At 40.2% G+C, this 24,634-nt stretch overlaps 1 protein-coding gene across 1 annotated transcript in view; it reads left to right on the plus strand.

The window, feature by feature from the left end:
- The first annotated feature begins 1,135 nt into the window (after positions 1-1,135).
- adamts2a (ADAM metallopeptidase with thrombospondin type 1 motif, 2a) overlaps positions 1,136-24,634 on the plus strand; it is a 46,242-nt gene continuing 22,743 nt past the window's right edge. Inside the window, exons 1-3 of the mRNA XM_030783061.1 lie at positions 1,136-1,220; positions 2,344-2,759; positions 19,221-19,389. Of these exons, the coding sequence (XP_030638921.1) occupies positions 1,136-1,220; positions 2,344-2,759; positions 19,221-19,389 (670 nt within the window). The remainder of the gene's footprint in view (positions 1,221-2,343; positions 2,760-19,220; positions 19,390-24,634) is intronic.

A 24,634-nucleotide genomic window follows, 5' to 3' on the forward strand; every position in this document is an offset into this window, starting at 1 on the left:
GAATTAATGACCGAGTCCAAAATGCTGGAATTTGTTCATTTCCTCCACATTCAAAATGCAAAGTATTCTTGGACTGATTAAAAAAAAAGCCATAAATTTAAATGTATATTCTTGGCACAGAGATTAGACAAAAGATTAAATTTACATTTACTGTAATATATCACGTCAGACATAACTGCATAAAAAAAAAAAGAAATGAAGTCAGTGTTGCTAGACCTTTCTACACATCCTTTGGTTTTCTTTGACAATGACACCTCAATGTCCTCTCAGAGGAATCTGAGCACATCCAACTGTGTTCAGTTTAGCATATCTCCACGGTTTAATGGTACCATTGGTACGCAGTCCTTATAAGAAAACAGAAATATTCCTTCAAAATATTTTCTTTTTGTTTGCATTTGTTTAATATTTCAGTCACATTCTTACGGCTGCTTTGGAGAAGTAATATTATTGAATGGAAGTGTAAGTAACCCCCTAATCACAATATTTTTACACTGATAGATCTAGATTTGAACTTTTCTGCATTTTTTACCAACAATATATTTATCTATTGGTATGTTTGTGTATATTTTGGCTCATATGCCCAGAAAGAATTTTTCATTTTTCCTCACTTACAATTTGTCACTGCCTTTCACCACACATTTTTCACTAATTTATTTTTCATGTTGTATCCTCATTACTTGACAGTTGCTCAGTAATATTTCTCCCGTTAACCAGTCAACCACAGTCTCACCTAAGCACTCAAAGAAACGTAAGACAACCAGATAGGCGGACTTGCAGTGATGATGGCCTCGTGTTATGAAAATGCCCGTTGCAGTGTAGTATTTCAAAAATAATCAGAATGGATAGTATTTCATAAATTAAAAGTCATTCTGACAGTTCACATATTAGAGAAATTTTCAAGGGGAATGGTATTCTCTTTTGTGGAGGTCCTGGGAGGGGAAACGTTTACTAAGGGACAGAGAGAGAGAGAGAGAGAGAGAGGGAGAGAGAGAGAGAGAGAGAGAGAGATCATCCACAGTGCACTTTGCTGCTAGTCCAGAAGGGGAGGGGGGACTTGCATTTGCTGGTAGATCGCTTATCTGGGATCTCAAAGTCCGCCTCTTCCTTGCGCGGTCTCTCGCTCCACGGACCTGCAATGGATATTATGCCTAGATATGCATTCTTTATTATTTTTCTTCACTTACAGCGCACGAATGGGCTTTACATCGCCAATAGCATAGGTACGTGGGCATGCTTAGTACTGTTATGCGCTCAGACTTATTATTGATGTTTACTTCAGTCCGAAGTACCACCAGATAACTAGCCGCTCCGCTTACCATTAAGAAGAGACACGTTACAGTGCAACTCATTTCTTTCACGGTTTGGAAAACTATTTACTTTCATAAAGTAAGACGGATATAGCATATATTCAGGATAATAAGTGCCTGGTTGTGTCATTAACGCTTTGAATGCATTTGCGTGGCAGTAACTTTTTCTGCAATCCGTTTCCATCCCAACCACCAAATCGCACTCAGATGTGCCAGAATAACCATGTCTAACTTTTGCTTTAGCTGTACGTAAAAACAGACAATTAGAGTCTGTAAAGCTTGTCTCTAACTTGTTTTTTTTTTAAAAAAATTTTTATCTCTGGGCAGTATTGCACTTGGCTCACTTAACGCTTTAAATTCCATATGACACAAAATCCCCTCACAACATATTTCTGTGAAAGTGGCTGTAGGTGATAGTTTGTTTTGTCTCAAAGAGTCCGTTAGAAACGGAGACCTGGCTTTCCCAAGTGGAGGACGCGGACGATAAAGCGAATGATAATTTCTCAAAACTCTAAGTGATGCGTAAAATCGCAATTCATTGCATGCTGATGCTGTTTTGTTTGCCTTTGAATTATGTAGCATGTGTTTGTAAAGTCTTTGCCGCAGCTTACTCTGCCTTTACGGTGAAGGGCATCTGCCCGCTTTGCAGGCTCACACAAGCACTGACAGAAACACACATGGAGCAAATCTGTCATGAGCCGCTGGCTGTCTTAATGCGTCAGAAATGTCAGACAATTTTCGAGGTATTAAGGCTCTTGTGCAAGTGCCACATGAATGTAGCGAATGCAAAAAGTAAACTAAAACATTTACACCTTCAAACATTCTCAGTCACAGTTGTCCAGTTTTGAGACATAGCTATGTATCACTCTTGATGGTAAGATACTGGTTGGAATGATTGTTCAGTAGTTTTTGTTAGTGAGAAGAGTAGGTCATTCTATATAGGCTACCTATACTGAATGAGTGTGTGTGTGTGTGTGTGTGTGTGTTTGCTTGTTTGTGTGTGCGTGTGTGCAACTCCCCGTTTACCCATGCACAGAACACCTACCACACATCCTGAAGGAGTACGGCCTGGTGAAGCCAGTGAGCACTGATGCCGACGGACGTTTTCTCTCCCACGCTGTCTCCGCCAGCCGACTGAGCGGACAGCACTCCCACTGGCGCAGGAAGAGGGCGGCCGGATTGCAGGATGTGGGGGAGGAGAATACGGAAGGAGAGACAGATCACCTGAATGACAGGGGAACTCTGTACTACAACGTCACTGTGTTTGGGCAGGAGTTCCATTTGAGTCTTAAGCTGAACTCTAAGCTGGTGGCCCCAGGAGCCAAAATAGAGTGGCTCGAAGAAAATGAGAAAACACGCCTTGAGCCTCTGTTGCCCAGTGACTGTTTATATGTGGGCCATGTCACAAATGTTCCAGACACTTCCGTGGCCATCAGCAATTGTGACGGACTGGTGAGTACATCAGCCACAGTTCTTAAAGAAAAAAAAAAGAGTTTCTCTGGCATTTCTCTGTGGAGAATAGCTCATATGAACACGCCAAGGATATGGTGTCCATGCTTAACTGTTTACTGATTGATATTTGTTTTTGCTTTGTAATTACAACGTTTCTATGCTCAGATGACATGGTTGTGTGAAAGTGCCAAGTTTTTCTTAATTCTCATCAAAAGGGGTCATTCGTCTGTCAGAGGCTGATGTAATCTGAAGAGGCGCTAGTTATGGTCATTACAACAGAATCCGCTGGTGTTCCGAATGATAAACCAGATTTTTGGATTAAAAGTAATTTTTTTAGGTCTTTCCAAAACTCTCCCACAGTTAACTGTCCTCAATCCATTGGCTCTGACCGATAGTTGGCCAGACTTTGATCCATGTTCGTGAACTGAAAGCAGGTAAATTACTACTCATGGATTTGTATCTCTGTAGGAGCTGCTTCCAGATCAGTAGATTTAGTGGAGATCTGTCATCCAAGGGAAATCAGAGCATCCTGTATCTGACAGACTTCCTCCTCTCTGCAAAGAAATGCATAAGCACGTGGCCTTAATGACCTCATAACAACTGTTAAACAGTGTAGATCCACTTAGTTCTGTACAAAGCATGTAATATGATTGCTCAGGTGTGTAACACCGATTGTTCGAAGCACCAAGTGCATTTTCTCCAAAGCATCAAGCCACATACTCCATAACATAGCCCAGACCTAAACACACACTGTGCACTTTAGCATTCAAACAGGGTATTGTCAGTGTGGGTGTGAAAATGTACAAATACCTGTGCATGTAATTTATCCCTGTTCGTCTTGGGAAGAGAGTGTTGCGTTACTGGAGTTTAAAAACATGTGGCTGTGAGCATGTGCACAGGCCTCCATCGGTCACACATCCAAATTTCTTAACTTCTATTAGGCACTGGGAGAATCTCACTGAGCACAGAGTTCAAATGCAGGGGTGTGTGAAGGGTTGGGTGTGACTTTTCGCACGCTTAGAACACCTTTTAGAAATTGTTTGAAATGTCTAGACTGCAATAACAACAATATACCAAGCCAGACCATGCAATGTGGTGTTTGAAATATTGTTTTTTAAATGTTTGCAGGGTGGCTCCTTCAGGTTTATTTAGATCACTCTTCTAAACCAATGCGCTCGATAACACGGAGAGCAAAGTGTCAGTGCTTTGCAAGTTCATACTGCATTTAAAATCATGCGTCTGCAGTGGCATAGCGCAAATTCCCTTTGTCACATTACCAGAAATCCATTTAATTCAATAAAAAGTGATAAAACACTGTGGTCCCAAGGGCCAATAGAGAGAAAATCAGTGAAAACAAACAAAGAAGCCAACTGATAAATAACAGTGTAGGGTTATTTGAATGCAGACTCACTCATTCTTTAATTTATCCATCTGGAAAAAATGACATGCTCCGGTTCATCAGACTAGTTGCTTGCTGGTTTTGAATTAGTCAAAGTTCCACTTCTCTTAGTAGTTTTTTTCATCATAGAGTAAACAATATAGTTTATACGGAGGTCAGTTTTCCTTCAGGAATGCAAACAGTTCTCACCAAGTGGAATGGGGAACAAGATACAAGTTCTCTGCCTTAGCAGCATTCATTTGACTCAGACATGTAAGAATATTGACTTTAATCACAATGACCACGCAGGCAGTGACAGTAAGGTCATGTTCTAGTAAAGGGACTGCTGAAAATGTAAAAAGTCTATCAGTCTGCAAGCAATCTTCAGCCTCTGTTTCTATTTTTTTTGTTGTTTTTTTTTACCTGTATTTAAGAAAGGTTTTTGCTGATAAGTCAACACTTTCAGAAAGGGGAAACATGAGATTCACACGCGACCTTTACCATAGCTAACACGTTTGTACTGCTCTCCGTAAAATAAGATGTAAGCGACTGATCCATGTTCTGTAGATCTTATGTATACCTGCTGTATTGTCCATAGAGAGTACATCTACTTATTTAACCCTCCTCACCAATACAAATGCTCCAAATGAGAATCATTCATTTGTATTCTGCTTCAGCTCTGTCTTCACGCCGAGCATGAAGAGATCTCTCGGATAATTTATGCATGATATCATTATGAAGACACTGCCTCCTGAAGGGACTTATAGACACATAGCCGTAGATCGGCTCCAGCTCTGTGACCGACACAGGGGGATGTGCCAACTAGCTGAGCGGCACATCAGCATCAGAGCTGGAGTTGTTAACTCGGTAGGGCAGGTGCACACAGCTCGTCTTGCTTCCCCACTAAGTGAGAAGTGAGTGGGAGGTGCAGAGCCAGTCTGTGTGCCTCAGCCAACCAGCAGGGTCACAAGCTGTTGCCGCCACCTTTCGCTCTCTGCGGGCGAACCAAAATTAGTGTGCAGGATTTCAGACTGACAAGAACTGTAACGTCAGGGTCAAGAGAAGGCTCCGTACAAGAGGACAGTCGACGGTCCGAGACAGCAGTCTGGAAAAAAATAAATAAATAAAATAAAAAAAAAACAAGATGGATATTGTTTGTGGGAGGTTTTGGCATTTAAAGTGAAAATGAAGTGTCTGCTGATATTTGATATATACTGGTTTCGTCTGGGTGATGTCAGTGAATGTGCCAGTCCTCTGTTCTTCACAAGAACATATGGAAACATCTGGGAAGTTCTTCCTTAAATGAAGCACAAGAAGTCCAGCTGTAGCCAAGATCTCCCTCCCTCTCTCTCTCTTTCTCTCTCTGTTTCTCTCCCTCTCCCTCACCACTTTGTGTTGATTCATCTACAGTGCTTCTAGAGGACTGAATGGTTCGGATTAATGCCATGCATGACATACTTTTTCATAGGCCTTGTTTTTGTTGGACTTTAGTGCTTTTGCAGTGCTCGTATGACATAGCATAGAGTGTAATCCTGCAAAGATTTGACACATTTAAGCTCCATGAAGCCTGCATATCAGCTAGCAGACTTTCTTTTCTTTAGAATCTGTCCAGTTTATATTAATCTTCTTTGGGTCATTCTTGTGCTGATAGCGTCTGGGTTACATCAGATTAAAAGAAACATATACGTATATATATATGTATTTCAAGAATGCGTTACAGCTGCTTTGCCTGACATGAGAATAATTCATGTTCATTTCCCTGGTGTTTTATGTTGGATTCTCACTCTACTGGGATGACAGTTAAGCTTTTGTTTTCAAATGTGTTGTGAAACCCCCCTCCACTCATGTTATGTGCATAAGTGTGTGTGTGTGTGTGTGTGTGTGTGTGGGTTGTGTGTTGTGTGTTGTGTCAGTGTACTCTCCTGATACCTTGAACACACTCATCTCTTTCCTGTGGAGCAAGTGAATGTGATTGGTTGTCTGGTGCATGCAGGGCTATGCAGATCATCATGGGAAAAAAGGGAGGAGGAACTGTGCCGTTTCTTTGCAGTTCTGTAGTGGAATTCGACAAAGAATCTCCCACAATGAATTCCCCAATTAATGTCCCAGAACAAAAATGTGTGGGTGTGTGTTGGTGTTTATATTAGAGATAAGCGTGCGTGCACATGAGTTTAGTAATTGATTAGAGATAATCCACATGTTGCAAAACAAACAAAAAAAATCCTCTCTTTACCGCCCCCCCCCCCCCCCCCCCCCCCCCCCCCCCCGTCTTTAGCGCTCCCTCTCTCTCCCTCTCTCATTCTGGCTGTAGGCGTGGCTGAACAGAACGGACACTGCATCACCATTTGAAACTGACATACTAATGCATTTGTCAGGATTTATAGTGGAGTAAATTGTTTTAGGTAGGATACGAATAGTTTTAGATTGAAAACTTCAAGGCATTTACCATGCCTCTCCAGAGTCCACACATCAAGGAGTTTCACACATTATATCTACACACTTGAAACCACAAAACATTAGAGAAAGGTTTTACAAACCTCCTATACATTTTTTTTCAACTAGAATGTTGACCCTTTCCCTCAGGTACTTATGGACGGTTAATGAAGAGCAAAGTTCTGGGTTATTAATATATTTGTTACAGTCATAAAGATGTTACTCTGAAGTGAGATTAAGCGGTATCAGATGGAAAATTCATAGGAATTTTCCAAAACAGATATACCAAAAAAAGAAAAAATACTGCAAGTTTCTCTACCCGTGTTTAGGTGCTGGTTTTGGATTGCAAATGAGTTTTCATTATGTAAGACTGAATCTTTGAAAACTGGAAACAACTAGTTACGAGACACTATAGATAGGACAAAAACCGGATGAAACTGTTGCAAAATCATACTTCTGGTAAGTATGTGTTATTCTACGCTTAGCTTGGCCAAGAAAGACCTTAAGATGGAACAGTGTGTGTGCGGTCTGATGGCTTGATACATTAGAAAGCCTTGAGTCATACGAATCCAAGCATCAGTAGCTTTGGCGGTTGTGCTAGTGTCGTTCTGGTGCGCCAACCCTGGAGATATATGGGGAAAATAAGCAAGTTGAACTGAAGAATCTCTCTTCCTTGGAGATTTTAAAGATGTCAGTTCTTCTCTGCTGTGTTTGTGTTGTATTAATTCAGGTCTGCTCGTGTTTCTCGGAGATCAAGACTTGTTGTGAGGCCGTAATCCTTGAGCGATTTCATTTGAGAGTCCATTGGCAGAGTCTGTGTGGCTGGAACTCTATACAGGCCTGACATGACCCAGATGAAGAAGGTGTGCGGACTCAGCTGATTTGCAGTTTCTTCTTTCTTTTTTTTTTATCAATTACTATTGCGAAAACACAGATCTACAGATGTTCTCACTCACCAACATTCTTGCCTTGAAACATATTGAAGTTTAACCTGATTTCTGTAGTTTTATATGAACATGAATGGAACTGTAGGACTAATTATCAGGCTACCATGTAGTCAAGCCTGGTTAACACGGTCATGTTATTATTGAACTTTTAAATATGGAGTATCTGGTACTCAGGACCTGTTTGTCATGAATGAATGACTGTAGTTTGATTGAAACCAGTCTTTTGCTTTCATTTTCTCAGGCTCCAATTTAGCCTTAAATTTACAGCCAGGAGGAATACAGAAAGAATAATCTTTTTCTGGATTCCAAAAGCATGTGTGATTTGTCTTCAACATACATTTTTGGCTATGTTCACAGTGCAGGCAAAAGCGGTCCAAATCCAATATTTCTGCTCATACGTGACTCAGATTCGGGTTTTTTTCCATGACAGTGGGAACAGCACAAATCACATGGAATCCGATCTTTTCAATTCCAATTTTGGCCACTTTCTTATGTAAAATGAAAATCAGATACAGGTCTGATTTTTTGCAAAGTGACTGCATTCTGAACAGTCATATCGGAATTCATGCGACTTTCATGTCACACGTCATGTCACTCCCGCGCTGGTGGGAGTCACTCGGTGAATACAAACATGGAAGACAGCTGCGATAGAGGTAGTCAGTGGGGGTACAGTGAGGTGTTAGCCCTCATAACTATTTGGGGTGACGCTTCTGTGCCATCTGCTCATGAATTTGTTCTGTCTCTACGAATTCCGCAGTTTGTTATTTCTGAATAGCAGACCGCTGCTATGAATAACAGACTGTTGCTATGGACTATTTTTTAGCGGAAGTAATAAAATCATTTTTAAATAAATATTTTGTGTCAGATTATTGAGTTCTTTAGTAAGTAGCCGTGTAATAAATGGGATAATCTCCGCTTTGCGTCGGGGTCCTGCATCACCCTGACGGGTCTTATTTAGCAGTAATGACTGGCTCGCTGTACATTATATTGACTACATTTAAAAAATATTGTGAACAGCCAAACGAAAAAAAATCGGATCTGAGCAATAAATCCAAATTGAGCACTAAGGCTTGCAGTGTAAACATAGTCTTTGTCAATGTTTACACATTTACACATTTGACTTGACATTGATGACATTACAGATTTGACATTTGACCTTTTAAAAATGATGATCTAACTTTTACAATGGTGACCATCTGTCCCTGCGGGAGGAGGTTTACCTGCTGTCTTGAATCAACATTGCACAAGAAATTTTGAATATTCTCCCACGCATCGTATAAGCTGGATGGTTCACGTCATATAAGTTAGATGGTTTTTGTCATGAGCTCTAATTATATTTTTGTATTATTATCATCACTAAACATACATTTTATTTCAAATGTTTAAACACACAAATACAGGTGCTCCTCAACTTACGATGGGGTTACGTCCCGATAAACTCATCGTAAACTGAAAATATCGTAAGTCGAAAATGCATGTAATACACTACATCTAACCTACCGAACATCATAGCTTAACCTAGCCTACTTTAAACATGCTCAGAAACGCTGGCAAACAGTACACTGTAGAGTGCACTGCGGTTGTTACCCTCGTGATTGCCTGGCTAACTGCGAGCTGTGGCTTGCTGCTGCTGCCCAGCATCACAAGAGAGTACCATACTGCATATCACAAGCCAGGGAAAAGATCAAAATTCAGAATTCCAAATACAGTATCTACTGAATGTGGATCGCTTTCGCAGTCATAGACAGACAGAAGAGGTTTCAGTAGCAGACTAGCAGTGTCAGCGTGAAACGTGTAATGAGTGTGGCTGGAGCTGAGATTGAAATCAAGGATGCGCCATTCTCCTTTAAATCAGAAGTATGGCAACATTTTGGCTTTCCGATCATTCAACAGGAGAATGGTGACAAATTAAGAGACAAAACAAAGATGGTATTCACTATAGAAAGCTACACTACTGCTAATACCAAGAATATGATGCAGCATGTACAACGCCACCACAACAAAAGAAAGTGCTTAAGGCCAAACTGATAAAAGTTTTGCATCCCCGTTGCCTCATACATGTGCAAGAGCACAAGATATCACCAGCTCCATAGGAGTATTTAGCCGGGAAGAAAAAAACCTAAGACCATTCTCAGTAGTCAATAACGAAGGATTTTGCTTACTACTTAAGACACTAGAGCCCAAATACAACATCCCGTCACGCCCGCACTTGAGTCAGTCTGTAAAACCAGCCTTGTACAACAAAGCAAAAGCCAAAGTGACAGAAATTCTGGAAACTGCAGAAAGTTAGCTCATTAACTTTAGTCTAAATTTTAGCATTGTGTGTTGAGGTGCAATTTTCATTAGTACCGCACTTATTTTTGTTAGACAGTGGTGTGCTTAACCATCAAAAAAAGAAGAAAAAGGAAAAAAAAGCCTTACATCACAAGAAGTGTACTGTGTTCCCTTACATTTATTGTCAAACGTCAAAACATTTCACAGCTGAACAGTATTTCCTTAAATGTACTGACAACATTGAAAGTTCAATTCACATTTCTTTTTGAGGCTGACCTAAAACCCATTAAACCCTAAAACCCACAACCAGAAAGTATAAAAGATATGATTGGTTGATAACTTTTTAATCAAAATTAATAAACTGTATATAAGCCTGGGCGATAAAACAATAGCGATATGTACAGCAATAGACACTTCATCAATAGCAATAAGAAAATTGTTCAATAGAATGTTCCATAGTTTCACTTAAATTTATTCAGCAAACCACCAGGAAAGCACATAACAAATACACAAAGTTTGGTCGCATGAACAAACCCAAATCGTACTCCCTCCCTGGCTTATAAACAGCCTATCATTGTTCAGTTTGCTATTTGATGAAGAAAACTGGGATTGCGTTATTCAATACTTCATACGTTTTATTGACACAAATCGTCAATCACCTTGACAGATTGGAGCTGCTCACATCCTGGGCATTGCTGCATATCGCCTACCCCTTAATCACTGCTAATGCAGATACACACACAAAATAGTCCCTGGACAGTGCACTCACATGACAGTCATGTCCCTTGATAATGGAGCTTGCTACAAGTCACAAGCAACCAGCCAATCATTTAACAGGTGTATTGTTCAGATGCACCATCAACTTGTGACACAACAACAGAAATAGCGTAGAGGAAGAAATTGAGTGCAGACGGTGTGGAAATTGTTGAAAATAGTAAGGTAGTTCAATTCCGAGATTTTGAGAATAATTTTACAAGAAAAAAGTATTGATAATATGTGAATAAAATTGTAATTTTACGGAAAAAAGTCATAATATTACGAGAACAAAGGCTATGTATTATTTTAGAGGGGCAAAGCCAGAGGAGCAGCCTGCCGCTTGCGTTAAAATGAGGAACTTGGAGCATCTTGTGAAGTTATACTTTAGTATAAGTTTCACAAATAACGAAATACTTTTGGCACATCAGCACCACATTATCATAACTATCAGGACTTTGAACAGATTGTGCAAGAAACTGTGTCTATTCCAAAGAAAGAACCACACGGATTTGGAGGACATTGCCTCTTTTGTTACAATTTTATTCTCGTAATAGTATGGGGTTTTTTTCTCATGTTTTTTCTTGAAATATGACTTTATTCTCATTAAATTACAATGTTATTCTTGTAATATGACTTTTCTTTCAATTTCGACATTATTCTTGTAATATTATGACCTTATTCTTGAAATCTCAGAATTTTTTCCCCTTAATGTGACCCTAACAGTCCATCATACAAAATAGAGTGGTTAAATTCAACCTTTTTTCTCCTGGTACCTATTAAAAATAGATCATTAGAAATGATCCATATCGACTGAAATGAAACATTTTATTGTGATAAATTTCATCTATATCGCCCAGCCCTAATTATATACAAATAAGATTATTGTGAGCCAAGCCGTCGTTGACAGCCATGGTTGTTTCTTTAGAAAACAACAACTAGCAGCTAACGATAACTACTAGGCGTGTCCAAATGTTTGACTGGTACCATATGTTTTATGATGTTTTTAAGCATAAAACGATGTAAATAAGTGCTGCAATCCTGCAATAACTTTGCTAACCTTGCAAGGTGTAGGCCAGCTCTACAACTTCACACCAACAGATCCTGAGTAACACCTGACAAATGCATAAAATTAGACAAATAACCATTGTGCCTATATATTTGTTCCTCTAGCCTTGATCCACGCAAGCCCAGCGGGTTAGCTGCTTGACCACATTATCATTGTGATTGGCTGCTCCATCAGAATGCACATCACAATGATTTGTTGTTGCACTCACTGCTGTTCCTTTGCTTAAAAATCACAAATTTTACATCGGAGGAAGCAAAGGCGAAAGTTAGCATGAGAAAAGGCGTGAGATCGTGAGATCTGTGTCAATTGCGTGAGTCTCACGCTCAATGCATGAGGGTTGGCAGCCCTGGTGTTAGATGCATTCAATAGCAGCGTTTGCTCTAGGTCACTGTATGAGTCTATTGCATTATTTATCAAAACTTTAGTACATTTTGTTGTTCAGTATATACTTTGTTTGTTCAAAGTACTATTTATAACAATAAAACAAGTTTATTTTTAAACTACATCATGTGTTATCTTGGTGAGGACTCTTAAATAACTACACATAACAAATGTTAGGGAAAATCTTTAGTGTTTCTAAAAAAAAAAAAAAGAATATCGGCTGATATATCATTATTGGATTTTTAAATCCTCAAATATCGAAATTGGTATCAGTCTTAAAAACCCTATATCAGTTGGGCTCTAATCCCTACTGGCTAGTACTGTTACTCCAAGAAAATGAAGTGTTAATAGTGATATCATGGTAGGCTTAAGTGACAGTCATTAGCTCTACCTGTCATACTTACCTGGAGGGCCTCTGCTGGTATAAATATGACTGTCGTTATCCAGAGAACTTTTCTGGGGCAGTTATAGAGCAAGTATTTACTTAATACTCTGCAGGCAGCTGCATTTGGTCTCTCATTTAAACATGTGCCAACAGATTAGACCTTTTCCTCCATTCTTTCCAGTCTTGGATCATTTATGCCTGGGAATCAAGTCAGAATGGAAAGGCCTGTAATCGTCACTTCGTCTCAGTTTTGAACTAGTAAAATGGTACTTTACAATCGTTAAGTGAAAGTAAAGCCCCAGCTTTCCCATGAATTGTTTCTGTTTGGATTATGGATGTTGTTACGAAAGGGGGAATATAGATTTCTGTTCAGCTGAAGACATCTGACCTTTTTTATTGACCAGAATACTAGGTGCTCTGCAGTTTGAGGAACAGAACATAAGCCACAGTAAAATAGAGATAGGAGTCACTGTTCTATGCGTTAACCAATATGGCTTTTTCTACATGTCAAGAATGAGCATGTCTGTTGCTATAGTTTTTGTGCCTCAAGACCTCTAGAGATCATGTGCTGCATTGAGCATATTACTTTGCATCTCTTGAATCTGCAATCCCTCCAGTTAGCATGAAATTAAACTTGTACCTGCACTTCGTTGACTACACCCTGTTGCACAGTGAGAGCTGAAGCAAGGCATGGGATCTGGTTACATCCGTGCACTTGAAGGCTGATTGTACAGACTGATTAACATGCATGTCTTCTTACCTGACTTACTGTGCCTAGAAGGAGAGGTTCATTTTTGACCTGATTTTTTCAACATAATTTTGACATTTCATTTGCTAATTTATAATCCTTGCCCTGGTGTTCGATAGCAGGGTAGATGACTTATGGTTTCTTCTTTTTTGTATGTTTCTCCAAAGACATTTATTTTCTGAAACAATCTAAAGTGCAACCACTCTGACCTACCAAGCTTTTAATGATTGTCATTTTATTAACTAAAATTCCAAATAAAAACTGTTTTGAAATGTTAAATGGGTAAAACAAAATCATTTTGCTCACCAGCACAGGACTTGTGAGTGATGTAATCATATTGATAGTTATCTAATTCTCAGAAGAGACAGGACTAAGCAGCAACTTTTATGATCAGTCTTCAACACAAGCTGTGTGTCTTTGTGCACTGTCAGCAACACATTGATATTCTTGCTGAATAAACAATAAAAATATTGATAGACATTGGTCTTCCGAAATAACATGTTGGAAAAATCATGTTGACAGTGTCATTAGGAGGTAGTGGTCAAAATGGGCCCATACATCAGAAACAGCGAACTCTCCCCATAGGCCATTAAGGCATCTGGTACTACTTTGGGTATGGAAAGGAAAAATTATATAACTACAATGCCTCACATGTACTAAACTTTACAGATCAGATTATCATTTGTTTTAAACTGTATGCTAAAAATGTTCAAATATCCAGAGGAGATTTACAACTAAGAATCACCTATGCCTAATTTTAGTTTTTCTTAATATGGTACCATTGGTCTCAGTTATTTTTTTTCCCTTTTCTTTCAGCCTCAATCCACATTTTAGGCTTAAGATAAAGATTAATAAGTATTTTCTTAGTGCATTGTTTAATTCGTATGGAGTCAAAGGTTGACTGCTTCAATGAGGAGGTAGCAAAGATAGTAAAAAAATTACAAAAAGAGACACACTTTTAGGTGACAAAAGGAGGTAACAAAAGTATTCTGACTATCATGAATGTTGTTGGTTCTCAATGGCACCAAACAAGCTGACTGATTGATGGATGGATGGATGGGTTGATTGAATGGTTTGTTTATGTATATTTTACAAATTTTGTTAAATCAGACTCCATGCAATTGTGTGTGTGTGTGTGTGTGTCTGTGTGTGTTCCCGCACATGTGTGAAAGGAATCTGTGAAATGTAATTTCAGTCAGTTCAGACAGTTTAACTTATTGACTACATTAACATGGCCTTTTCCCTAACTGATAATCATGCATGAGAACTTATTATGATATATGTGTAATAAATAAGTCCTTTGACTAGACAGGGAGTTACTGTAACGCCTTCATACTTCATAGTTAATTTATAGTGATAGATTGTCATTCCATTAAAATTTAAAGAGAGACAGATTGGGCACACTTCTTTTGGACCATACTTCTTCTGGGGAAAACAAACAACTCATGACCGCAATAAAATATTTCAGCGTTATTGTAATTATTTAACTGTAATTTACTACTATGTCAGTAAACACGTCAGATTTGAACTCTCGACTTCAAGTAAAAATTTTACCCAGTACATCTCATAATGCACACATTACAGAGGGAATACCACAGCAAAAGCATTGTCATTTAATCAAATTATTATATGAGTGTATTTCCACGAGTTATACACTGACACATCTCTGCAATCTTAAAGTACAGTAGTGTCCTTACATAATACAATACTATATGTATTCCCAAGTTGCTACATGAAGCGCATTTACCATTTAGTTTAATGATTACACAAAAAATCCTTTATTTATTTTCTGTATGTAACGGCTGAAACAGTGTACATCAGTATATAGCTGAATGAGTATATTGTCAGAGGTCTAGGTCATAATAAATCATTGTGGCTGTTTTGATTCTGTAATCAGATAATAAATCTGGGTTTGGCCTTTGGGTCTTCATTCTAGCTTCAAATACAGGATGCTGATGTCTGTGTAGATTTAAGGTCTAAAAGACTTTGTCTCAGTGTGATGGAAAAAATAGTCTGTGCTGAGTCTTGACTGACCTAAGACCTAGAGGGCAAAGAGTCCTAAGTTTAATGTAGCCTGTAAGGTCAATGTATAGCCACGAGAACCATGGACTTCAAAGTATAGTGGCTGGATTGCTATGGACAATTTATTTTTTCTTGTCGCCACAATAAAGATGAAATGTAGAGGATACAGGAATGTCTTCAAATTCCAAGTTTGGGGGGTGTGACCGTCTCCAGCTGCCGTGAGGGAGGGAGTAAATTAAGAAACTGAACTTTCTTTTTTTTTTAGGTAGGCTGTTAAGTCCATACCTGTAATGGTTCCAAAAGACCACACCTTTCTTAAGGGTACTGGACAAATTCTCTGTACCAAGTTTCACAGCTCTTAGACCTGGTAAATAAATAAATAGCTAGCCTTCAAGTTCATAAATATGTCTAGTCATACAAATGTACTGTTGGGTGAGTCTATAAACTTTGTGGTTTTGGGTGTGTCCAAACCTTAGACTCTAAATAGACTTTTTGGGAAAAAATAGAATATTTACCACTTCTAATTGATATGAAAATCACCCATAGACATCTAAATCTGTATTTAGATGATGATCCATGGCGAATATTCCACAAATTCCATGGTGAATAATCAGAGTCAGTAAACCCATATGAAAGTTTTGGTTAAATTTATCGTCTAATACCTTTGACAATAAAATGGTTTCCCCTTACTCCAGTAGGTCTTGTCTCACTGGCATCGTTAACTGAATGTTTGGCTCATAAGTGGCAGGCTACTTTAAAACTTGATCTACTGCGGTTAAAACTGAATTCAGCCCGAAAATAAGAGCCAGCATTTACAAGTTTTGCAAAGAATGCTATGCTTCCATTTACGGAGATATTTTAAAGCTACATCTCCATTTATGTAACACTGACATCCATAGCAACCCGGCTTATGTTTCCCAAAACAACGCAAGTGTTAAAAAAAGTTATTTACTCTTTTTACATCATAGAGGATAATGTGTAAACTTTGACATTCCTGGTCTTAGTCTGGGTTTATACTGTTGATTATCTTAGCCATGCTACTTACACAGATTGTTGAGAAGAAAAATCCAACAAGTGACATATATTCCCAGGCCATCCTCACCATTTGTCTGTGGTGCCACTGTCTGGTAATACAATAGAATGGACGGAGTCACACCCACCCCATTCTGGCTCTGTTATAGTTCTACAGTTGCAACAAATGGATAGGAACCTCCCATGGCAATGTAGACTGCAGTATAGACAGCTGCTGAGACTTCCTCGTTAGAAGCTGTGAAGTGGCACATCTCCAGGATGATAATGAGAGGATAGGACAACCCAGCTGGTCTGATCCAAACAGAGCACTGCTCCAATCAACACAAATACATACACACACACACACACACGCATACACACAGACCGCACAGAGCCAAAAATCCTTCTGAGCTCTCCCCCATCCCTGGTGTTGGCAATCAACCACAGATCAGCAGTTTTGCTGATAAAGGAGTGTTGGACTCTCCTACAGCTTCATCTGTGGCCTGCCACAGGTTAGACCACTCAGCTGGACTGGCTTATCCTGATGGATGAACCTTATGCTCCTAGCTCCCACAGGCAGACGTTTTACCAATTAACTTATTCGAACACAAATGTTAACACCATTTTTTAATGTATATGTAAGATTTAAGAACCAGAGAAGAATCTTTCCATGAGGCAAAGGCTTTTTTTGTTTTGTTTTGGGTTTTTTTCATAAAATGGTTTCATTTCCGATTATGGGATTTGGAGGCATGTCAAAAGAACTCCGAATGGAAAAGATTATCCTGAAAAGACTCCAAACTCACACAATTGCTGAATAAAAAGTCGCATGCCTCAGTTTATTAGTTTTTCCGAGTAGCTGCATCAACACATACTCATCTCTCTCTTGCTGAGGAAAAGAGAGATTTGCGGTTTTCAATAATGAGTTTTGTAATTCTGTTTGTGGTTTTCCATGCTATCAAAATCGGCCTAGAGACGATATGTTTGTACATCCAGTATTTTGAATGAGAAATCTGGTCTTATGTAGGAATTTGATAGCTTGGCCAAGACTGACAACACTAAAATGCAGGACGACAGAAACTTTAGACACACACGACAGATGAAAATGATAAGATGTCAGATGTCACAGCTGCCAGAATTGCTACATGAATTCAATACTTTGTAGAACAGTTCAACACAGTCTTGCTGGTGTACTTTTTGGTCTTTTTCATGATGCTAGCTATAAGTCTGAGCCAAGTATGTTTATCCAATTCAGATGATGTTGATTAGCCAACCAGGAAAACAAAAAAACATGCTCTAATAGAGCCTTTGGACAAAGTGAACTATCTAATGTTAATAACATGGTAGTAGAAACTGAAAAGGCACAGCGCATTTATAAGTTTGCCCACACAAAACCGGCTATAAAGCATTGGTAAAGAGGCTACAAGCTACAAGCTTATGTTGCATGGATGCCACAGTTAACATGCAGCTTACTTAGATGCAGTTGAAGTTGTGAGTATATATGCATACTGTAAAACCAACATAAAGGTGTTGAATTTCACAGGTTATGTACCCCTGCTCTGACTCCCAGTCTCTGAACATTTACCTAGAGTCGATCTTTTGAGGACAAGTACTGTTTTTTTGTTTGTTTGTTTGTTTGTTTTTGTTTTGTGGTTCAAGGACATGCATGTTACAAAGGGGACTGAAGCACTGACGTCTAGACAGCCTGCCATCGTCAAAGATGTGATATATGAATACTGACATGTTGAAAAAAGGTATCTAGTATTCATTTAGAGTGTCAGATTTCTGAGGACATCCAGTCAAGTCAGTCCAGTCAAAGTAAGTAGCAATGCAGAGCTCCAGTTTTATGCAGGGGAAAGTGTTTTGGGCATAATTTGAGTCTCTCTCTCTCTCTCTCTCTCTCTCTGCTTAACCGTCAGCACTTTGAAAATTGGGAACTTGTGACTTGTTTCCTGTGATGGCTGGGCCCCGGAGTCCGGCGGTGTCCATTTATGCAGCGTGCAGGTGTTTCTGCCGTAATGAACCCACAGGGGGATGTGTGGAGGAGGGAGGATGGGTGTTCGGCAGGACAGCTCGTGGTGTAATATTTCACGGGACACCGTGTTAAACAGCAGCCTCAGTGGGTCCGGGGCCTCGATTCCACTCTGCAGAAGATCTGGCAGTCACTCTTTTACCCTTGCTCTGCCACAACCAGTACCACCACAATCATCTATGTGAGAGAGAGCAGAACTAACCTTGCTATTGATCCGGTCCCCTCATTTCAAGCTGTCTGTCATTTGCTATGGAAGCCAAAGGGAAAAGACCCTGATGTTTCTTTTTTTCTTTTTTTTTCGGTGGCAGAGAAAGAAATCCAATAAATTTGCAGGCATGGCGACGTGTCCCTGGCCTTGCTGATCGATCTGCCGAGGTCTCCGAGGCCCAGCTGCCCGATGCTGTCTTTCCGTCTCCTTAATATTCCAACTGTGCCACAGGCTCCAGAGCTGCACAAGTCTCTAAAACTGCTGCCTATTTCACATACACAGCAAGAATTTCAACAAAAACAGTTCATTTGCAGCAATACCGCGTGTGTGTGTGTGTGATTTATATAAACCTCAGTTTACGAGGTTTGAATTGTAATTTTATCTATCAAGCCTTCTTTCAAGCTCAGTTGTAATTGCATTTATTGTTAGAGCTTGAATTTGGCGATTATTGCAACATATTGGTTTGTTAGTAAAAATTTAGTTGCTGTTTGTTGATGCGTGTGACTGCTAATGTCGCAGCGATTTAGTATTACTCGGGACCTGAGCACGGGTGTATATGGAGCTGGAGAGCATGAATTGATTTTGAGATCAGGTCGCCCGAAGGTTTCTTACCCAAGCTGCTGAAAATGATATACCGACGAGACCGAAATAGTCCCTCTGAGCAAGTTCACTTAATGGATTTAGCGTGTGAGCTTTGTATCTGTCTGTGAAATAAATGTTCATTCTTTCTCCTCCTTCCATTTATGACTCAATGTTCACTCTCCTCCTTTCTCTAATGCTCTCTCTCTATCCATCTTTCTCTCTCCCTCTCTTTCCCTGCCAGGCTGGGATGATTCGCGCAGGTCAGGAGGAGTTCTTCATCGAGCCCATACAGAGTGGGGGAGACATGACAGGAGAGGAGGAAGGAGGGCTTGGCCGGCATCACATCCTGTATCGCTCCTCTGCCATCAAGAGGCCAGCTGTCAATCACACGGCAGACTTCCACCCCAGAGGTCAGGGCTGCTTCTCTCTCTCTCGCTTCCGCTGGCAGAAGGCTGTACAGGGTTTAGACATGCATGCTGATGAGCACTGACCTGCTCCTGAGACTCAAACACTTTACTTTAGCCTTGCCGTTTCTCCTGGTTTCCTAACTGAATGATTCTTTGCTAAATACACCTCCTCTGAGATGAGTTACTGCCTTAAGCTGGCTTGTCAACTAACTAGGAGCCCTTGCTTTTCTTCCAGGGAAGAAAACTAATTCACTGTAACAGTTCATGAAAGGCAATGTCATGTTTCACATTTAAGTCACAGGATGGGTTTATTTTTACACATGGAAGAAGCTAGATTCTCATCAACAATACAAATTTAATAATTCACTGTACTAGCTCAATACTTAATGAAAATTTAAAAAAAAAAAAGTTAGGCATGCTTACACAAAAATGTAATAGACTTATCCTTCAACCTGTTTTCTGTATTTTATTCAATTTTATTTTAAAAATATTTTAAATTATGATGGCAGGTTTATACAGGACAAAACACTGTGGACAGCCAGGTGGATTCTAGCTTTGACCTACTTCACCTGAGTTCCCCTAACATAAGGCTATAAAGCAAAATTCAATTAACTGCCTTACCACACATTTACATTGTGACAGCAAACGTAAAAATGCATAGAATACACACTGAAAGTCCATCAGTGTGTTAGCTAGTTACCTAACTCTACCTAAATGCTAATTACGAAGCCTATATAAGCTAAGTCGGCTAAGTACTGAAGTAAAACACACAAGCACATGGGTCCAGACCCTTTCTGCAGCGTAGGACCTTTCAGGTGATTCATACATTTTAACACAAAGAAATGACAGTAAGGAACATCTCATAAGAAAAATAGGAATTTACACTTGCAAACATTAACAGTGCTGATATTGTTGCTTTTCTTCATTCAGTTACGTCTGTGGACCCAAGGTTCTCAGTCTGGTGCAGGCAGGTCCAGGCCGGTTACAATTTAAAAAAAAAAAAAACTCTGATTCAAATATCAGAAAGGCAAACATAAAATGATTAACATCAAATTCTTAGAGTCATCTGAACTGACTGGAAGTTTTAAAAACACAAGTAAAAAGGTGCAGCCTAGAATCTACAGGTAGAAAGATAGCTCACTAGGTAGTTCTGTCATCACCTTTACCAGTAAGATCCAGTAAAACTGGATGACAGCAATTTGATCCGGTAATGTTTTCACACAAAACAGCCCAAAAGACATCACTTTAGACATCACTTATCACAAAACCTATAATGACTTGCACAATACCAGACACATTTAAAACCGTTACATTTATACACTTCAGATTGTGTTACTTGGACTCATTACTGCTACAAAGAATGTATTTGTGAGCAAAACTATTTCTCTCCCTGATCTGTGACGTTTTCCCCTTAAACCATAAATTACCCTTGTAAAATCCCCATATAAAACATATAACACAACACAAACACCAAATAATTCAAGAGGGTTAGGCTGTCCACTCTCCCCATTGGCCGGTGGATGTCGAGACCCCATGTAACACTCACTGTCCGTCCTTCATTTAGATTCTCCGAGACCACAGGGTCCTGTCGTGCCATGAGGAAGCATTTACAGCCTTCATGGATATGACTCCACACAGTCTGTGGCTCTGTTTAAACTGCCCGCTTTCGTGCTTGTCTAAGCATTTCGATTAGAAACAGTCAACAGTGTATTGACTCCCTGAGTGGACCTCTTGTTGTTCGCGTTAATATGAAGTAAAAGTCAATCATCACATTGTATTCGCTGCGGGAAATAAGCTCATTGTAGGCCATTACATCAGTACACACCTTAGTAACCTGGTAAACAAATTCACTCCTTAATCCAAACCATATTTGTCCTGCTGGATGGGAATTGTTGGGAGGATGGAGAACTCTTGTGACGTAGATATTTGTTTGGATTACTCATTCCTAGTTCAAGGGAAAATATCCAGTTTATATGTCTTTCATTATGTATTTTCGTTTTTCGCTTTCAGGTTTTTTTTTTTTCTCCTCTGAAAGCTGAGAGTGAACTCGTGATCTCGTATCTCCTGCATTCAGAAATAGGAACACGTCCCATTTCTCAATGCTGGACTACAGTGTACGTCTACAGAAAGACTTAGACATGTTTATTCATGTCGAACAACACAGATTCTGAAATGTTCTGTGTAGAATCGATGCGTCTTGCACAGCAGATATCCAAAAAAGATGGCACGTGGAGGGTACAGGGATGTGGAATCTGTCACAGCCTGATCATAATCGAGCTGAAGAGGGCTGAAAAGGATATTGTGTGTCATCTCTAGTCTCTAACAGATATAGATCCTCATTTGCACAACTCTCAGATCTGTTTCCCGTGGATCTCTCAAATTAGAACTAATCAATCAGCCTTTTACCCAGGCGGTAATAATACAAGCTCATTCGTTACAGAAAAGATATTGTTAATCTTGAACTATTATAATAAAAATTGATGTTCAGAAGCTATGCTCTTCCAGTCAGACCCCTTTCCATTTTTGAAGGATGAATCCCTCTGAGCGCTTCCATCCTTCAGCGGTCTGTGAGTCCGCACTCCCCCTGACCATCCATTTCCTTGCCTGTCTGATTTTCCTCCCCGTGAGAGCACAGATGTAGACGGAGAAGGCTCAGGTGAAGTTGGCCAAGTTCTAAAAAGGATTGATGTGTCACTTTGAGTTTGGCCCGCTCGAGTTCACCCCCAGGGTGAGGGGGGACATCCCAGTCAGTTCAGATTTACATCTCAGGGCGGTCTCTGTCTGTTTTTTTTTTTTTTTTTTTTGAGAGAGAGAGAGAGACAGCGAGGTGGGGTGGGGGGTAGGGGAGAGGTTAAATGAATGCTAGAGTATTCCAGGGAAGCATGCCAAATGTGCTTGTGAATGCACAGTCTCACCTAGAGAGAAATGCACAGTCATAGTGGATACACATATAAATTCGCTCACACGTTGTTTCTTCTAACTTGTAACTAAATCGGTCAGTTTCAGACAGTCAGCTAGGCGCTTTGAGTAAATACAGTTTACCTTAATCTCTCCCTGATTATTCCAAAAGCTAGAACACATTTAAACCCTGAAGTCAGCAACAGTAGGACTGTGTGTGTGTGTATTGCAGTGGAGCAGTAACAGTAATTAAGAGGGAAAGATTTTTTAAAGACCATAGTCACAACTCAGTTTGCATATAGTTTGTGTGTAAGTACATGTGTGCATATATGAGAGAGAGAGAGAAAGAGAGGCAGAGAGAGAAAGGTATATAGAGATAGAGAGGGAGAGAAAGAGAGAGAGAGAGAGGCTGAAGAAGCAATCGAAACTTCAGCTGGAGCGCGTGCTTGAGAGGGGCTCAGGCAAGAGATGCTGGAAGCCAGCAGGGATGTGCTGCAGCCAAGCCTGGACTTAGGCAGTCAGCGTCTACGTGGCAGGATCCGTGGGCTTTTTAAACTGCACTTGGCAGGAGAGAAAAGAATGAAATAATCCAGATTTACTGTAAAGTTGCAGAGGAGAAAGAGGACGCAATACAGAGCGGGAAAACAGGGAAATTTAAGGACAGGCTATGTGTTCTTCTGAAGCACAATAACTGCCCTAAAGGTCCCCTTAATCTTCATCCTAACATAACTGCTTGATGTTTGGCTCAGGTTGGAGTCTAAGATCCCAGAAAACACACTGACATCCTGTGTTCTCTTGAACCAGAACTTTCCGTGGTGGATAGGAGTATATTTCTTGCAGGAAACAGGATAATGTTGGTTGATTTGTCATCCAATTGTAATTCATTTTCACAGTTTACGACACAAGCAAGCGGTAGGACAGCACACTGGAAGTTTCACGCAGCAAAGAGCATCACTGTTGGTGGCGGAGAATACTTGATGTTTTGATCTGAGCTAAGCTTGTTTTTCCTCCTCTGAAACCTGAGAAACAAGGCTAACTGTTAGAGTAGCTCACTATCGCATTTCCATTCCAGTGTTTTGACTCCTCTCAGAGCTCTCTGCCTCCAGCTCATTGACTGGAGCTCTGGGGAGAACAGCCTAGTCCTCTCCAACTATAGAAAGGTCTCCTCAACTGGGATTTTCTGCTGTTCTTTTCTGTGGACAACATGAGCAGTGAATGGCATTGAGCTTAACTATGTCATGACTTTGACCAGGAGGTTAGTGGTTCATGTCTCAGGAGTGGCTTTAAAGAAAAGGGCTATGAGTTTGTAATCTGTCATTGTCGCCTGAGGCATGACATAATCCCAGAATTTTTTTGTGATGCTGCTGTGTGGTGTTTTCTGTGTCCTTCTCGCCAAAGGTGAAATTGTTCTCAGCCGGCCGAGACCAATTACATCACACCTTGCGTTGGACAGGTAGACTAGGAAGTTTGGATGTCTAATTTAAGTATGTCCTGACACGCCAGATTTGAGAGAAGAGAACTTATACACTTTTATCTCTCAACTCCCTGTCATGCACCTCCGTCCTGACGTTTTACTTCTCACATTAAGTATGATGACTAAGGCCAAGAATTCTTAATGTTCCATAACGCTCAAGGCCAGGGCTGACAGAGCAGAGAATCTGTGTGTGTGTGTGTGTGTGTGTGTGTGTGTGTGTGCATGCGCATTTGTGAGAGCACATATGTTTTTCATTGACGGTCCAGCTCTGAAACAACAACATTCTGGTTGTTCCTGTGACTAATGTCTGTTGGCCCTCCGTAGCGTTTCTGGACAAGCACTTCCTCAGACGCCGATTCTCCTGTCTGTGTGCCTCGCTGTACCTGCTGCCTGCTGTCAACACACAAAGAGCGGCTATAATACTCTTGTATGGACATATTTTATGCAGACAAAAGCTACGTGGGCCTTTTTTTGTCAATCGTTGTAATGGAGAGATTTCTTCACTTTCGGTGTGGCTGTACTTTGAGAAATGAGTTCAGGTCTATAAATGACATGTGCTAATTATGGTTTCGGGCATGAAAACAGAGGTCATACGGTTATCTTGGATGGATTTTTTTTCTCTCTATTTGGAAAGGCCTAAAGATAAAATGTCTTCCTTTGAGAATGTGGTTTTGCTGAAACCACAGTGGTTCGAGAGGCTTCGAGTCCTCCTGGAAAATGATAAGGGGGGGCCGGAGTTGGGTGAGGTGGAGGCTGGGGTGGGGTGTGTGTGTATGTGTGTGTGTGTGTGGGGGGGGGGGGGGGGGTCAATGAGATTGCTGGCTGACAACTGGAGCAGAGAAGACTTCATTTTCTCAAAAGCTCCGTGGTTCCCCC

The sequence above is a fragment of the Chanos chanos genome, chromosome 8 (assembly GCF_902362185.1).
Source record: "Chanos chanos chromosome 8, fChaCha1.1, whole genome shotgun sequence".
NCBI lineage: Eukaryota > Metazoa > Chordata > Actinopteri > Gonorynchiformes > Chanidae > Chanos > Chanos chanos.